The sequence below is a fragment of the Lithobates pipiens genome, unplaced genomic scaffold, assembly GCF_037356315.1.
Source record: "Lithobates pipiens isolate NorthernLeopardFrog02 unplaced genomic scaffold, aLitPip1_a1.2 Scaffold_10, whole genome shotgun sequence".
NCBI lineage: Eukaryota > Metazoa > Chordata > Amphibia > Anura > Ranidae > Lithobates > Lithobates pipiens.
In genome coordinates, this window is record NW_027507686.1 from 28,593,664 (window position 1) to 28,610,182 (window position 16,519).

At 46.0% G+C, this 16,519-nt stretch overlaps 1 protein-coding gene across 1 annotated transcript in view; it reads left to right on the forward strand.

The window, feature by feature from the left end:
- Window positions 1-14,103, forward strand: part of LOC143928514 (F-box only protein 31-B-like) — a 44,762-nt gene extending 30,659 nt beyond the window's left edge. The window contains exons 4-5 of the mRNA XM_077453347.1: window positions 7,563-7,921; window positions 9,885-14,103. Coding sequence (XP_077309473.1) covers window positions 7,563-7,921; window positions 9,885-10,107 — 582 coding nt within the window. The 3' untranslated portion in view covers window positions 10,108-14,103. The remainder of the gene's footprint in view (window positions 1-7,562; window positions 7,922-9,884) is intronic.
- The last annotated feature ends 2,416 nt before the right edge of the window (window positions 14,104-16,519 follow it).

Below are 16,519 nucleotides of genomic sequence, written 5' to 3' on the forward strand. Positions count from 1 at the left end.
GTGAGGGACTTATCAGATATGCATTCGATGGCAAATACCTTCAAGGCACCTGTGTCCCCACCATGACATGAGGTGAAGTGGTGTAGGACACTATGCTTGTCTGAGCGATCTTCAATTACCCTACGGTGCTCAACGATTGTCTTATGAAGTGGGGGTATATTGCTCCCCACATACAAGAGACCGCAAGAACACAGTAACGCATAGATCACATAATCCGTAGAACACGTGATGAACTGTTTAATATTCTAAACATTTCCAGTCCTATCTCAAAATGTGGTTTGTCCCCCCTGTGGTTTGTGAGGCATCCTCGTTTTACCACATATAAGAATGCCCATTATATTATCAAAGAAAAAGCTAATATCTTCCTGTTTGGCCTTATTGGCCTCACTTAACTTGCTGCGCACAATAATATTCTTCAAAAGAACTTGCCCTTCTAAAGGTGATACGGGGTGTGTCGGAAATGACAGGTGCCAATTTGGGGTCCATCTGTAAAATATGCCATTGTTTCAAAAACACTGTTGGTAATCACTGTTGAATACTGTAGTGAAATGTGTGATGTTATGCTCAGGGGATTTAGTTTTGATATGGGGTCTTTTGGGCTATTAAGGAATTTAGAATATGCCTCTTGTATTAACTCCTTAGGATAGCGTTTATTTTTGTCTGAGAAGACAGCTCTGTTCTGTATAGTCCTCCACCTTCGAACAATTCTTTCTTAGTCGATGGAACTGGCCAGAGGGGATATTGTCCTTCCAGGCGGGGTGGTGGCAACTCATATAATGTAAATACGAGTTACCACCAACCGATTTGCAGAAATTCTTCGTAATATTTGCCCCTCCCTCGTGGGTCAACACTAGATGCAGGAGTATTGAAATTATTGGACAAACCATGTTCCGGGGACTGGTAATGTTTCCAATATTAAACAGATCATCACGTTTGAATTATGTGATCTATGGGTTAAGGTGTTCTTACAGTCTCTTGTATGTGGGGTGCACTATATGCTCACTTAGTAAGAGAATCTGTGAGCATCGTAGATTCATTGAAGATCGTTCAGACAATCATTGTGTCCTATGCCACTTCACCTCATGTCAGGGTGGGGACACAGGTGCCTTGACTGTCTTTGCCATCAAATGCATATCTGATAAATCTCTCACTGCCAGTTAAAGATTTTCTGTGCTGTGTAAATGTGAGACCTTTTGGATCCATAAATTAAACACCTTATCCTCAATTGGCCTCGGCAAGGACCAGGAAATCCACAGTTTAATATACACACATACAGTGCCTTGAAAAACTATTCATGCCCCTTGACCACATTTTATCTTGTTACAACCAAAAATGTAAATGTATTTTATTGGGGTTTTATGTGATAGCCCAACACACAGTGGCACATAATTATGAAGTGGAAGGAAAATGATAAATGGTTTTCAATTTTTTTTTACAAATAAATATGTGAAAAGTGTGGCGTGCATTTGTATTCAAGCCTCCTGAGTCTACTTTGTAGAACCACCTTTTGCTGCAATTACAGCTGTGAGGCCGCGTACACACGCGCGGACTGTTTGCCCAACCTTGTTCGTCAAACAGTTTCGTCAAACAGTCCGCTCAAAATTTGCATGAGCGGACTTGCCCACACACGAGCGGACTGTTTCAACGAACTGTTTGCCAAACAGTCCGCTCAACTTTTGAAATGAACGGACTCGCCCACGTAAGGCGGAGGCAAATCCGCCCATTTCGAGCGCGTGTGCAGGTAGGCGGGGCCCGCGAAGGAGACGTCGCGGGCTCCGCCGCCTGGAATGGGCTTAAAGGGGAACCCCAACGCCGAAAAAAATCGGCGTGGGGGTTCCCCCAAAGTCCACACCAGACCCTTGTCCGAGCACGCTACCCGGCCGGCCAGGAAAGGGGGGCGAGCGAGCGTGCCCCCCCTCCTGAGCCGTACCAGGCCGCGTGCCCTCAACATGGGGGGGTGCCTTGGGGAAGGGGGGGCCTCGCGGCCCCCCCACCCCAAAGCACCTTGTCCCCATGTTGATGAGGACAAGGGCCTCTTCCCGACAACCCTGGCCGTTGGTTGTCGGGGTCTGCGGGCGGGGGGCTTATCGGAATCCGGGAGCCCCCTTTAAGAAGGGGGCCCCCGGATACCGGCCCCCCACCCTATGTGAATGAGTATGGGGTACAATGTACCCCTACCCATTCACCTGTGAAATAAAGTACAAAAAAAAACACAACACAGGGAAAAAATATTTTATTGCACAGCTCCGGGGGTCTTCCGTCTTCGGGGGTCTTCTCGCCGGACTCCTCCGCTATCTGTGTGTACCTCTTTTACTAGCGGAGGAGTCCGGCTTTCTTCCTCCCCGCCGCCGGCCTCTTCTCCCGACTTCGGGGGTCTTGTCCCCCTCTTCGGTTCTTCTGCCGGGCCACCGCGCCTTCTTATAGCTCTTTTGCAGGCGGTGGCCCGGTCTTCTGTCGCCGCTGCCTTCCGTTCTTCTGTCGCCGCCTTCGGTTCTTCTGCCGGGCCACCGCGCCTTCTTGTAGCTCTTTTACAGGCGGTGGCCCGGTCTTCTGTCGCCGCTGTCGTCGCCGCCGCCTTCCGTTCTTGTTCTTCTTCTTGTTCTTCTTCTTCTTCCCCAGGAGATGTTGACTCGACGAGCTCTCCGGCCGGAATGCCAGAGCCGCGCTGTGCGGTCACTTATATAGTGACAATGGGGCGGTGTCACATGGTATATGTCACATGGGTTGGTCACATGGTGACCCCGCCCCCTTACGATGTCATAGTCCCCATGTGACATCAACCCATGTGACCAACCCATGTGACATATACCATGTGACCCCGCCCCATTGTCACTATATAAGTGACCGCACAGCGCGGCTCTGGCATTCCGGCCGGAGGGAGCGACGTGTCAACATCGCCTGGAGAAGAAGAAGAAGAACAAGAAGAAGAACAAGAACGGAAGGCGGCGACAGCGACAGCGGCGACAGAAGACCGGGCCACCGCCTGTAAAAGAGCTACAAGAAGGCGCGGTGGCCCGGCAGAAGAACCGAAGGCGGCGACAGAAGAACGGAAGGCAGCGGCGACAGAAGACCGGGCCACCGCCTGTAAAAGAGCTACAAGAAGGCGCGGTGGCCCGGCAGAAGAACCGAAGAGGGGGACAAGACCCCCGAAGTCGGGAGAAGAGGCCGGCGGCGGGGAGGAAGAAAGCCGGGCTCCTCCGCTAGTAAAAGAGCTACACACACATAGCGGAGGAGTCCGGCGAGAAGACCCCCGAAGACGGAAGACCCCCGGAGCTGTGCAATAAAATATTTTTTCCCCTGTGTTGTGTTTTTTTTTGTACTTTATTTCACAGGTGAATGGGTAGGGGTACATTGTACCCCATACTCATTCACATAGGGTGGGGGGGCCGGTATCCGGGGGCCCCCTTCTTAAAGGGGGCTCCCGGATTCCGATAAGCCCCCCGCCCGCAGACCCCGACAACCAACGGCCAGGGTTGTCGGGAAGAGGCCCTTGTCCTCATCAACATGGGGACAAGGTGCTTTGGGGTGGGGGGGCCGCGCGGCCCCCCCCTTCCCCAAGGCACCCCCCATGTTGAGGGCACGCGGCCTGGTACGGCTCAGGAGGGGGGGCGCGCTCGCTCGCCCCCCTTTCCTGGCCGGCCGGGTAGCGTGCTCGGACAAGGGTCTGGTGTGGACTTTGGGGGAACCCCCACGCCGATTTTTTTCGGCGTTGGGGTTCCCCTTTAAGCCCATTCCAGGCGGCGGAGCCCGCAACGTCTCCTTCGCGGGCCCCGCCTACCTGTACACGCGCTCGAAATGGGCGGACTTTCCGAGCGGGAACAGTCCGCTCATTTCGAAAGTACAGCGGACAGGCCCACACACGGGCGGACTGTTCGCTCAAACACAGTTTCAGCGGACAGTTTTTCGGAATTTCCGAAAGACTTTGTCCGTCCAACTGTCCGCTGAAACTGTCCGCTGAAAGCCCACACACGAGCGGACTGTCCGCCCAAACACTGTTCAGCGGACAAGGTTGGGCGAACAGTCCGCCCGTGTGTACGCGGCCTAAGTCTTTTTGGCGATGTCTCTTCCAGCTTTGCACATCTAGAGAGGGAGATTTTTGCCCATTCTTCTTTGCAAAATAGCTCAAGCTCTGTCAGATTGGATGGAGAGCTTCTGTGAACAGCAATTTTCAGTTCTTGCCACAGATTCTCAATTGGATTTAGGTCTGGGCTTTGGGCAATTCTAACACATGAATATGCTTTGATCTAAACCATTCCATTGTAGCTCTGGCTGTATGTTTAGGGTCTTTGTCCTACTGGAAGGTGAATTTCCGGCCCTGTCTCAAGTCTTTTATTTTTATATAATCTTTATTTGTATGTGCAGCATGCATAAAGAAAACATCACAGTTTGATAACAGTCATAGAAAAAGTATAAGAGGGGTAAACCCGCTCAAATAAGCAATGATCATGGTATACATCATGAGGTCCAATATGGAGGGTGCCGATACATGGAGAGCAACACAACCAATACTATAACATATGAACAATAGCAATAATATACTGCTCCAAACCCATCTACATATCTTTACGGCAACTGTAGCCAAATATTAGCCATTGAATATAAGGAACGACAGCCAAGTGAGCAGGCATAGACAAAGAAGGGGCAGGGAATGAGGAGGAAGATTAGGAGGAGGAATAAGGAAGAGGAGCAAGAATGACAAAGGTAGCAGTCCATCATAACATTGGTTCTATCTTGCCAGTCTCAAGTCTTTTGCAGACTCTAAGGCCGCGTACACACGCGGGGACTGTTCGCTGAAACTGTCCGCTGAAACCAAGTTTCAGCGGACAGTCCGCTCGTGTGTGGGCTTTCAGCGGACAGTTTCAGCGAACAGTCCGCTGAACAAGGTTTTTCGGAAATTCCGAAAAACTGTCCGCTGAAACCTTGTTTCAGCGGACAGTCCCCGCGTGTGTAGGCTTGTTCGTCAAACAAAGTTGCGCGCATGCTCAGAAAGGATTTTCACGCCGAAAGTTATAATGCAGTGTATAGGACGTCGTATTTTTCGTCCCGTCGTACGTGCCGTTCACGTCATCGCGCACGGTTTCAGCAAACTGTTCGTACGTCGTGTGTGGCCATGTCCGTCCATGCTAATTTTGAGCGGACTGTTTGCCGAAACTGTTTGACGGACAAAGTTGGGCGAACAGTCCCCACGTGTGTACGCGGCCTAACAGGTTTTCTTCTAAGATTGCCCTGTATTTGGCTCCATCCATCTTCCCATCAACTCTGACCAGCTTCCCTGTCCCTGCTGAAGAAAAGCATCCCCACAGAATGACGCTGTTCCCACCATATTTCACGGTGGGGATGGTGTGTTCAGGGTGATGTGCAGTGTTTTCCACCACCCATAGTGTTTTTGACTTTAGGCCAAAAAGTTACATTTTGATCTCATCTGACCAGAGCACCTTCTTCCACATATTAGCTGTGTCCCCACATGGATTCTCACAAACTGCAAACAGGATTTATTATGGCTTTCTTTCAACAATGACTTTCTTCTTGCCACTCTTCTATAAATGCCAGATTTGTAGAGAGCACAACTAATAGTTGTCCTGTGGACAGATTCTCCCACTTGAGCTGTGGATCTCTGCAGCTCCTCCAGAGTTACCATGGACCTCTTGTCTGCTTCTCTGATTAATGCCCTCCTTGCCCGGCCGGTCAGTTTAGGTGGACAGCAATGTCTTGGTAGGTTTGCAGTTGTGCCATACTCTTTCCATTTGCGGATGATGGATTGAACAGAGCTCCATGGGATGTTCAAAGCTTGGAATTTTTTTTTATAACCTAACCCTGCTTTACACTTCTCCACAACTTTATCCCTGACCTGTCTGGTGTTTTCCTTGGCCTTCATGATGTGGTTTGTTAACTAAGGTTCTTTAACAAACCTCTGAGGGCTTCACAGAACAGCTGTATTTATACTGAGATTAAATTACACACAAGTGGACTCTATTTACTAATTAGGTGACTTCTGAAGGCAATTGGTTCCACTAGATTTTAGTTAGGGGTATCAGAGTAAAAGGGGCTGAATACAAATGCACACCACACATTTCACATATTTATTTGTAAAAAATTTTGAAAACCATTTATCATTTTCCTTCCACTTTACAATTATGTGCCACGTTGTGTTGGTCTATCACATAAAATCCCAATAAAATACATTCACGTTTTTGGTTGTAACATGACAGAATGTGGAACATTTCAAGGCAAATTAATACTTTTTCAAGGCACTGTATGCATGGGCATGGGCATGTGGGTGTGGATGGATGTAACCCCTGATTCTGGCCCCTCCTTTTTTTTCCTCTCCCTTCCATGCATCTCCTTTAGTCTTTCATTATATCATGAGCTTCAGCCCAGTACTTTTTTCTGGTATTTATATTGTATCAAACAAGCATTGGTAGAATAATATGACTGTAACTGTATTTTTTTATTACATCATAGTTTTATTTTTTAATCATCTTATATTGGGACAGCTGTATATCTGTTGGTATAATGGCTTTTTTTAAATCTAGTTATCCACTGGTAGTTGATTGCCCTATCTCTGGGCTAGGGGATGTGCTGTTCCAATTGATGTAGGTATATAAGTTTGCCTTGCCGGTTAGCCCATCAGGATTTGACAAAGGGGCATTCCCCCAAAACACGTTGTCCTGGCAACTGGTGTAGTTAGCAACTCTTTGGTGTGTTCCAGTGGTCCACGTTGTGCGACTGTAGCCTTTCAGGTTCTGGTGATGTGATTTCCGGTGACAAGAGCTCCCCCTTTTCCTCCACCGCGGCCGCCATCCTCCTTTCATGGATCCCATCTGTCATCCGAGTCCCTCCGGCACATTCCTTTAACAATTGGTACACACTGTGATGCACCATATAAGACTTTTTATCTTTTCATTACAATAAATCGTGACTTGAACTGGACATCCTGTCTCTTGTGGATTTTGGGCTTTGAAATCAACTGTCATCTAGCCCATTGTATACCGCTCATTCCACAGACTGTTCATATGCGATTCCACTGAAGCACCTGGCTAGTGTATTATTCAGTGCTGTCCTTATCCCACTATCCCAGTGATCATTCTGAGGGTCTCGGATTTGCCCAATATCTGACATTGCACCCTATTCTGTCTGCTGATATCTATCTATATGGTGGTATTGCAGTTCAGTGCCCTACACACTTGTTACACGTTGTATTTGCATACAGACCTCACTAAGTAGGGCCTACATGCTCTGTTGAGTGTCCAGAATGAAAGAGGTTCGCCAGGGACAGTCAGGCTGGGGAGGAAAGGGCTACAAGATGCTGCAAGTCCTCCAGCCAGGAAATTTGTCAGGCTCTATGTGACTTGCTTCAGCTTCTAATGCACGTTGTGAGAATCTCGCAGTGTGCAGTAAAATTAGTGTAAGCCATTTCAGTACAGGAGAGGAGCCTGTACAACTGTTCAAGACTGAAGAGAAGGCCAGAGGTCAGATGTAAAGTACAATGTATAGTTGTCATCTGTGTAGTGGCCATATAATGGTGCGTACATACATTATGAATTTGTTCTCTTTGTATTCAGGGAGACCCCAATGTCCCAGCTGGGCAGCCAACTCTGGAAGTAGACCTGACCCGGCCGATGCGCCTTCCCAGCATAGAGCAGTTAGGCAATTTCTCTGAACTGTCGCGACTCATCTTGGACATCCGGGACCTGATCATTAGGGAGCAGCGGCTGGCGGGAGGTGTGGAGGATGCTGGAAGCAGCAACAGGGCAGAACCTGCACAGGCACCATCGCCTGTTGCCAGTGTGGAGGAGAGCGCTTCCAATGGACCGGATGCCAGCGAAAACGGGGAGCAACAACCTCAAGATCTGCAAGCATTTGTCCTCCCGGAGGAGGTGATGGCACGGAATGGAGAATACCCCCGCAGCTGTAGAGTTTGGTGAGGGCATGCTACATACTGAATTATTTAGCATCAGGATACCATGGCTCAATTTCATCATGAATGAGGCCAAGAGGAGAGTATTAGATAAACAGACAGAAATTGGGAGGGATGTGGGAAATGTAGACACAGGTGAGCTGGCCATTGATTGGGGGGTTGTATGTTCTAACATTCTAAGACCACCTTTAGTCTTTTTAGACAAATCCCCATAATCCTGAAACATGTATACTTTCATTGCCTGTGTGCACATGTACAATATATGGCAAAAGGTATGTGCACTTCCACCTCCAAATTATGGAGCTCAGGTGTTTCCCGTGAAAAGTACTGGTAATATATCATACAAAGACATTGTAGACAATTGTGCTCTTCCAGCCTTGTTGGAACAGTTTGGTGAAGACCCTTTTCTGTTCCACCATGTGCCCAGTGTACAAAGCCAGCTCCATATATTCATGATGTGGTCTGGGGGCACCGGCTCCAAGAAGGCAAAGGCCATGGTGAGGGTCAACTCTATATCAATGGTCATGACGAGGGTCAACTCTATAATAATAGCCATATCGAGGGTCAACTCTATAGCAATGACCATGGTGAGAGCCAGCTCTATAGTAATGGCCTTGATGATGGTCAACTCTATAGTAATGGCCATGTCGAGGGTCAACTCTGTAGTAATGACCATGTTGAGGGTCAACTCTATACTAGTGGCAATGGTGAGGTGAGAGTCAACTCTATAGTAATGGCCATGTCGAGGGTCAACTCTGTAGTAATGACCATGTTGAGGGTCAACTCTATATTAGTGGCAATGGTGAGGTGAGAGTCAACTCTATATTAATGGCCATAATGAGTGTCAACTCGTTATTAGTGGCCTTGACGAGGGTCATCTCTATATTGATGGTCATGACTAGGGTCATCTCTATATTGATGGCCATGTCAAGGGTCAGCTCTTTAGCGGCCATGCTGAGAATCAACTCTAGATTAGTGGCCATTGTGAGGGTCAACTGTAGATTGAGGATCATGGCGAGGAGCAACTCTATTTTAATGGCCATGGTGAGGGTCAACTCTATATTATTAGCCATGGTGAAGATTAACTCCATAATTAGGGTCAACTCTATAGTAATGGCCATGACGAGTGGAGGGTGTTCTGGTCACAAAGGGGGTCAACTCTATATTAATGGTCATGGTGTCAAGGCATGGATTTGGAATGGGTTACCCAACAAGCTCATATAGATGTGTGATGGTCAGGTGTTCAAACATTTTGGCATAGTGTGTATTCGATAATTATTTGTGCTGATGATGGGACCCTGAATATGTCAAGCAGTGGGGGTCATTCAAGGGTTTTCCAGCAGCAATATATACATCTATATGTAAGTTGTATGAACATGCAAGTCTTCCCAAAATGTGTAAACATTACATTAAACTCTACTTGTGGGCTCACCTTACCTTTCTAAATTAGACCTGGGCCCATAGAGCAGTTCCTTCCAAGTGCCCAAATACATATTTGGATTACCTCCAGCCCAGAACACCCAAGGCCCCAGTGCTCTCAGATGGTAGTGCATTCCCTGGTTTAGCCTTAATAGGTAGAGAGACAAAACTGGACACCATTTTCAAAGCAGCTCTCTATCAACCAGAATATCCTTGGGGGTCCCCGGAGTAGATTACAAAGTGTGGGGAAATGAAGCGCTGTTGATATGGTGTAAGCATAGTTACTCTTATCTGCACACAAGGTCACAAGAAAATGCAAACATCATCCAGGACTCAACACTCCCCTTCATCAGGGCTTAGATGCAGATAGTAAAGAGAGAGATTTTTCTCACTCGGATCGCTTATTTTTATCTTTGGAAGATTTTCCTAATTGACACCAAAGCAGGCGGGTCAGGGAACAACAGTGAAACAAAAAATATATATATATTTGGTCATTGTGTATTTTTGTTTTATTTCTAACGGAATTTTCTGTTTTGCCTTTTTAAAGCTTTTATGGAACGGGCCTCATAGCCGGCCATGGATTCAGCAGCCCGGAGCGGACACCTGGCCTCTTCATCCTGTTTGATGACAACCGTTTCGGATTCATATGGCTGGAGCTGAAATCCTTCAGCCTGTACAGCCGCATGAAGGACAAATTTCAGAACTCTCAGCCGCCATCGCCGGAGGCCTTCGATGAAATCCTGCGAGCTATGCAACTATGGACAACCTAGGGGAGCGTGGTGGGAGGAGCCGGGTCATTTCACTGTCTAGGTCTCCCACCCCCACCCCTTTTCCCAACCTCAACAAGCAACTATGGCGACCTCTGGAGGGCAGAAAACGCAGTGCATGTACTCTTTAATCGATGGTGTACTGACAGGCCTTGCAATGCATTGCAATGTTTCTGTAGGATACTAAAGAGTCTGAAAGTGATGCTTTTAAAAACAATGAAAACCAAGGGAAATGAAAAAAGCAAACCTCATTACATGTATATAATCAGCCTACCCTATGTAATAATATATAAATATATACCTAACTTATATATTAATGATCCCACCTTTATCAGGGCAGGATAAACCAGGTCCTATTTTTGTACATCCATCTAAAAGCAGGAACAAGCGGGGGGCGGGTATAGCTAAATGGCAAGAAGGTAACTTACCCTGAGCAACAAAGTAATGGTCTATTGCAATATTTTATTAACAGTAAAAAGCCCAGGGTGGTTCCATGTATAGGTTGCACTAGCTAAATTTAGATTTTAAAATTAAAATCTATATTTTTTAATTTGTATATAATAATGGGTTGCAGTACCAATTACTGCCACAAGATGCCACTCTTGTGTGCAGCTGCAATACTCATGTTACAATGTGGCTGTCCATACATCAGTTCTGAAGATTTGATCTGAATCTTTGATCATATTTTCTTTTCCAGGGCGATGCGAGGCAGAGCCGTGAAATACATTTTTATAAAATCCTAATTTAATCTATTAAAAGACTGAATTAAAAATAATGCCCTTCAATTTTTCCTGGATGCGATTGCAATAACTAAGCAATCAGGTGACAAAACAATTGGGCTGAATTGCCACCAAACTGAAAGGTTCCAAAAACCCTACTGACCCGGGCCAGGTTTAGGTGTATTATAGGCCCTCTGAAGCTACTGCCCCAATAGGTTGTACCTTGGACATGTGGGTGGGGTACTATATACTGTATTTGCTACAGTAGACCTAACTGAATGACATTTTGTTTGTTAAAGCACTGTGTATGATACATATTTGCCATGTTTTTATTTTATTTTTTTATTTTTTTCAGAAACCCCCCCCCCCCTTTTTTCAGTGCTGCCAATCTCCTCCAGCCTCTTTTCAGCCACTTCCTGATTATATGCACCCACACCAGCATCGGCTGCACATCAATGCTTTGGACCAGCTTTCCAAAGGGCAGACCATGCCTATGTACAAAATTTGTGGGCACAGCCTTATTTAGTTTCCACCAGGGGGCGTATGCGGCAGGGTGACAACTCAAGGACAATATGAGGGCAAGGCCAGAGTGTGGTCACCCCATAGCAAGAAGTGGCCTGAACAACAAAGTAAAATATTGAAGCTTACTAGTTGTTGGATGACATTGCTGCATTAGTTTTATATTTGTCAGGCTTTTGTCATTTGACTTATACACTTCTTTGCCTTTAAGCAGCTACGCTCACCAATTGTATCCATGGAGGGAGCCATGATTGTCACCCAGGCTAGTCTGCAAACATGTCTGCCTTTGTTCATCTTCATTACATGGAGTATACAGGGATTGGTAGTTTACAGAAGAAAGATAACATTGCTTGTACTTTCAGTTCAGATTACAGGAAGTGACCCAAACACTGCGTTTCTGGCAGGATCAACAGGTATTTTCTGTGCTTGCTGAAAATGCGTTACTGAGCATGTTACTGCAACACGCATTGGTGTGCTGCAGTGCCATTCATGCTTACTGCCACCCCAATGCATTTTGGTTTTAGTGCACCACAATGCACTACTCTGGTGTGAGTGGTAATGCAGTTACACTGTCACATCCAATGAGGAGGGTGTACCATCTTTATTGCACTTACATTGGTCCTTGATGGCTGGGCATTGCAGGTAGTGCATTGTGGGATCTGGGTAGAAATTTGTTGGATTGTGTGTAGGGTGCTGAGATGCAAACACCGGAAGGTAGTGCAACCTTCTGATGTCTGACTGGTGCAGGGATTTAAGATTGACCTTTCAGCCAGACAAATAAATGCCTGTTTTTCCCAATTTTTATATTTCCTTCCTTTTGTAGAGTCTTACAATTATCACATGCCACTCTTGTATCAGATCATGCACAGTGGGACAGGTGTGTAGGTGTCAGCAGATTTTAGGCTGGATACAGACCAACAACAAGTATTTACTGACAGGTTTACAATAGTTGGGGGGTATTTATAAAAAAAAAAACTAATCAAAATAGAGCTTTGCATCCTGTGAAACATTAGTTCTGTGTGAATGAGGGTAACATTTTAAATTTAATATTATTAGGCTATTATATCTCCAGGTCGAATGTTATTTATTCAAGCATAATAGAATTAACCAGGAAAATACCAACTATGGCCACTAGATGGAGTCTGATCATAGAAAATAAATACTTATTGACTCTGATCGTCCGCTCCATCTAATGGCGATAATGCAGTATTTTCCTCATTCACTCTATAAAGGACAATGGACGTGAGAACCTTTGATTTTGCCCCATTTGCAACTAAATGGTATTTTATAAATCCGCTTCAAAAGACGCACCTAGGTTTTAGAGGTTGAAAACAAGAAAAAAAAATATTCTGAACCAAATGGTGTACTAAAATATTTTCCAGTGCCCATGAAATGCAGTGACCATTACCATAGAAAATGCAGAGTGGCCATTACCATAGAAAGTATTGGCAGGGTATTGCAGAGTATTGCAGAGTATTGGCAGGGTATGGCAGAGTATTGGCAGGGTATTGCAGAGTATTGGCAGGGTATTGCTGAGTATTGGCAGGGTATTGCAGAGTATTGGCAGTGTATGGCAGAGTATTGGCAGGGTATGGCAGAGTATTGGCAGGGTATGGCAGCATATTGGCAGAGTATTGGCAGTATATTGGCAGAGTATTGGCAGTGTATTGCAGAGTATTTGCAGGGTATGGCAGAGTATTGGCAGTGTATGGCAGAGTATTGGCAGGGTATGGCAGAGTATTGGCAGGGTATGGCAGCATATTGGCAGAGTATTGGCAGTGTATTGCAGAGTATTTGCAGGGTATGGCAGAGTATTGGCAGGGTATGGCAGAGTATTGGCAGGGTATTGCAGAGTATTGGCAGTGTATGGCAGAGTATTGGCAGGGTATGGCAGAGTATTGGCAGGGTATGGCAGAGTATTGGCAGGGTATGGCAGAGTATTGGCAGGGTATGGCAGCATTTTGGCAGCATATTGGCAGTGTATTGCAGAGTATTGGCAGGGTATGGCAGAGTATTGGCAGGGAATTGAGGGATGGCTGTGACTGCACTTGTCACAGAGCAGCGCTGTGGGCACTACAGATGCAGCCCACAGCACTGCTGCCATCCGACCTCTCCCCCCCACTGTACAGATCTGTACACAAAGGGGAGAGAGGAACGTCATCATGACGCCGGTTCATTTACAAGTGATTGCTCTGTCATTTGACGGAGCGATCGCATTGCAAATGGCGGGTGCACCAAGATGGCCGCCGCTCCGGAGCTAGGCTGAAGCCGCGGCCTTTCCTAAGGCCGAGGCCGTGGAGCGCGGCGGGGGGGGCGGTGCCAAGCGTATATTCCCACCAAAAGACGCAGGCACATTTTCCCCCATATTTCTGGGGGGAAAAAAGTGCATCTTATGGTCCCAAAAATATGGTACACCTCAAAAAAAAAAAAAAAAAAAAAAATGTTGCAGTCAAAACATATCAAATAATAACACATGGAAACAAAGGCACCAGATCCGGATGTGGTCATGGGAGCTTGCAATCTAGCTTAACTGGGGATGTTTTAGGTGAGGTTGTTAGTGCAGAATATGGATGGACTGCTGGGCTACTTTATTAGAGCAGAACATGGGGAACGACACCACGCTTGTATCTGAGTCCCCTCGGATCTGCACTGATGTGGTGGCGCGTGTATAGTGAGATGTTGTTGTACAAGAAAATAAAAACTACTCGATGGGTTTAATTCTTGGAAAAAAAAAATAATAATAAAGAGAGATTTTAACAAATAGTGAAACTTGTTCTTATTCAGACCATTGGGATCGGTTCGACTGCTACAAAGTGTAATTTTTATGATTTCTTATGATCTGTGTCCTCTAGTCACAATGAAGTTGATTGGTACGCAGATTTTCTTCATAATTATTATTATTTTTTTTTTATGTATAAATGTATTTTGTGGTCGAATGTTATAAAGGTCAGACCTGTTTCTGTACAATTCTTCCTTAGAGGTACCAATGCATAGTTACATAGTTAGTCAAGTTGAAAAAAGACACAAGTCCGTCTAGTTCAACCATAAAAAATAAATACATAAATAAAATTAAAAAAAATCATACAATCCCATATACCCATTCCTATACAATGCTGTGAGGTCGGGGCAGACCGCCGAGCATCTTTGTGAATTTCTTGTCATTTCTTATCAGTTTTGCACTACCGTTGTGGTGGACCGCCCATTACGCCAAAATTACAAGTTAATCCTGCCAAGACCCCGCCGCTAAATATGCAGGAACCACCTATCACACTCACTTTATGTTGAGCCTGTCAAGACCCTGCCACTAAATATGCAGGGACTGCCCATCACCCACTTTAGCGGTTAAACCTGCAAATACCCCAACTCTAAATATGCAGGGACTGCCCATCACATCCACTTTACAGAATGATCCTACCAAGACTCCGCCTCTAAATATGCAGAGACTGCCCATCACACCTACTTTACAGGTTGAGCCTGCTTAGACCACCCCTCTAAATATGCAGGAACCACCCATCACACCTACTTTATGGGTTGATCTTGCCAAGACCCCGCCTCTTAATATGCAAGAACTGCCCATCACACCCACTTTACAGAATGATCCTGCCAAGACCCCGCCTCTAAATATGCAGAGACTGCCCATCACACCTACTTAATAGGTTAATCCTGCCAAGACCCACCTCTAAATATGCAGGAACCACCTATATCTCCCACTCTATTGGTTGACCCTGCTAAGACCCCGCGTCCAAATATGCATGGACTGCGCATCACACCTACCAAGACCCACCTCTAAATATACAAGGAACACCTATCACACCCACTTTACAGGTTGATCCAGCCTAGACCCCGCCTCTAAATATGCAGGGACCGCCCATCACACCCACTTTACCATTTGATCCAGCCTACAGACTTTTATATATGCAGGGACTGCCCACCATGCTCACTTTATGGATTGATTCTTCCTAGACCCCACCTGTTCATTTGCAGTAACCCAAATAAGGTTGGTGCTGTGATTCCGGGACATGGCCCTGGACTCAGCATTAGCGGGGCAAAGGGTTAGGATGTGGGACTGTCTTATTAAATCTGGGACAGCTGGCATCTATGTGCCAACCTTCCCAAGAAGATTACTGCAGAAAGCCTCACAGGCAACACATAAAGTTTGTGTTTATGCAATACATATGAATGCCAAAAGTGGACATAAATCTGGATTCTATTTTTCAGCATGTGTGACATCATGGCTCGCTACGCACAGATTTTACAAGCAAAATCATTTTTGTATATCTAGAGTTTCTTATGTGAAGATCCTGCCAGTATCCGCACTTCCTGTGGCAGTCTGACAACACTAAGCCATTGCCCCACAATTACCCGCAGCGTTGTCAGCCTGCTGTGTCTTGCTATGCTGACGCCTACCTTCCCTGGAACTAAGGGGCCAAGCCAAACCCCTGAGAAACAACCCCACACCATAAACCCCCCTCCAACAAATGATTCGGACCAGTGCACAAAGCAAGACAAAGATGAGAGAGCTTTGGGTGGAGGATCTTGACTGGTCTGCACAGTCCTGACCTCAACCCGATAGAACACATTTGGGATGAATTAGAGCGGAGACTGCGTGCCAGGCCTTCTTGTCCAACATCAGTGCCTCACCTCAAAAATGCAGAAGAATGCTCAAAAATTCCCATAGACACTCTCCTAAACCTTGTAGACGGCCTTCCCAGGAGAATTGAAGCTGTTATAGCTGCAAAGGATGGGCCAACTCAATATTGAACCCTACGGACTAAGACTGGGATGCCATTAAAGTTCATGTGTGTGTAAAGTCAGGCGCCCCAATACTTTTGACAATATAGTGTATGTTGCAGTGAGTTCACATACATCAATGCCAGTTTAAGACTGGGAGAGCAGCCCTCATCCTTGGAAAATTTGCTCTCTTAAAGTTAAGTGTTTTTATATTTCCCGTATGTGTTTGTTGTTTACAGCTAACATACAGGGCTGGTTCACACCATAAAAAAGCACTTCAGATTCGTTCCAGAATGCATTTTTGCATGTACGTTTTCAACGCGTTTTTGTCGCGATCTGGTACTTTTTTGGTGTGCTTCTGATGCATTCCAGGTGCTTTTTTTTTCTGTTTTTTTTTTTTTAACTGTACTGAGGTCCTTTGCGTTTTTGATGCATACCAGTACATT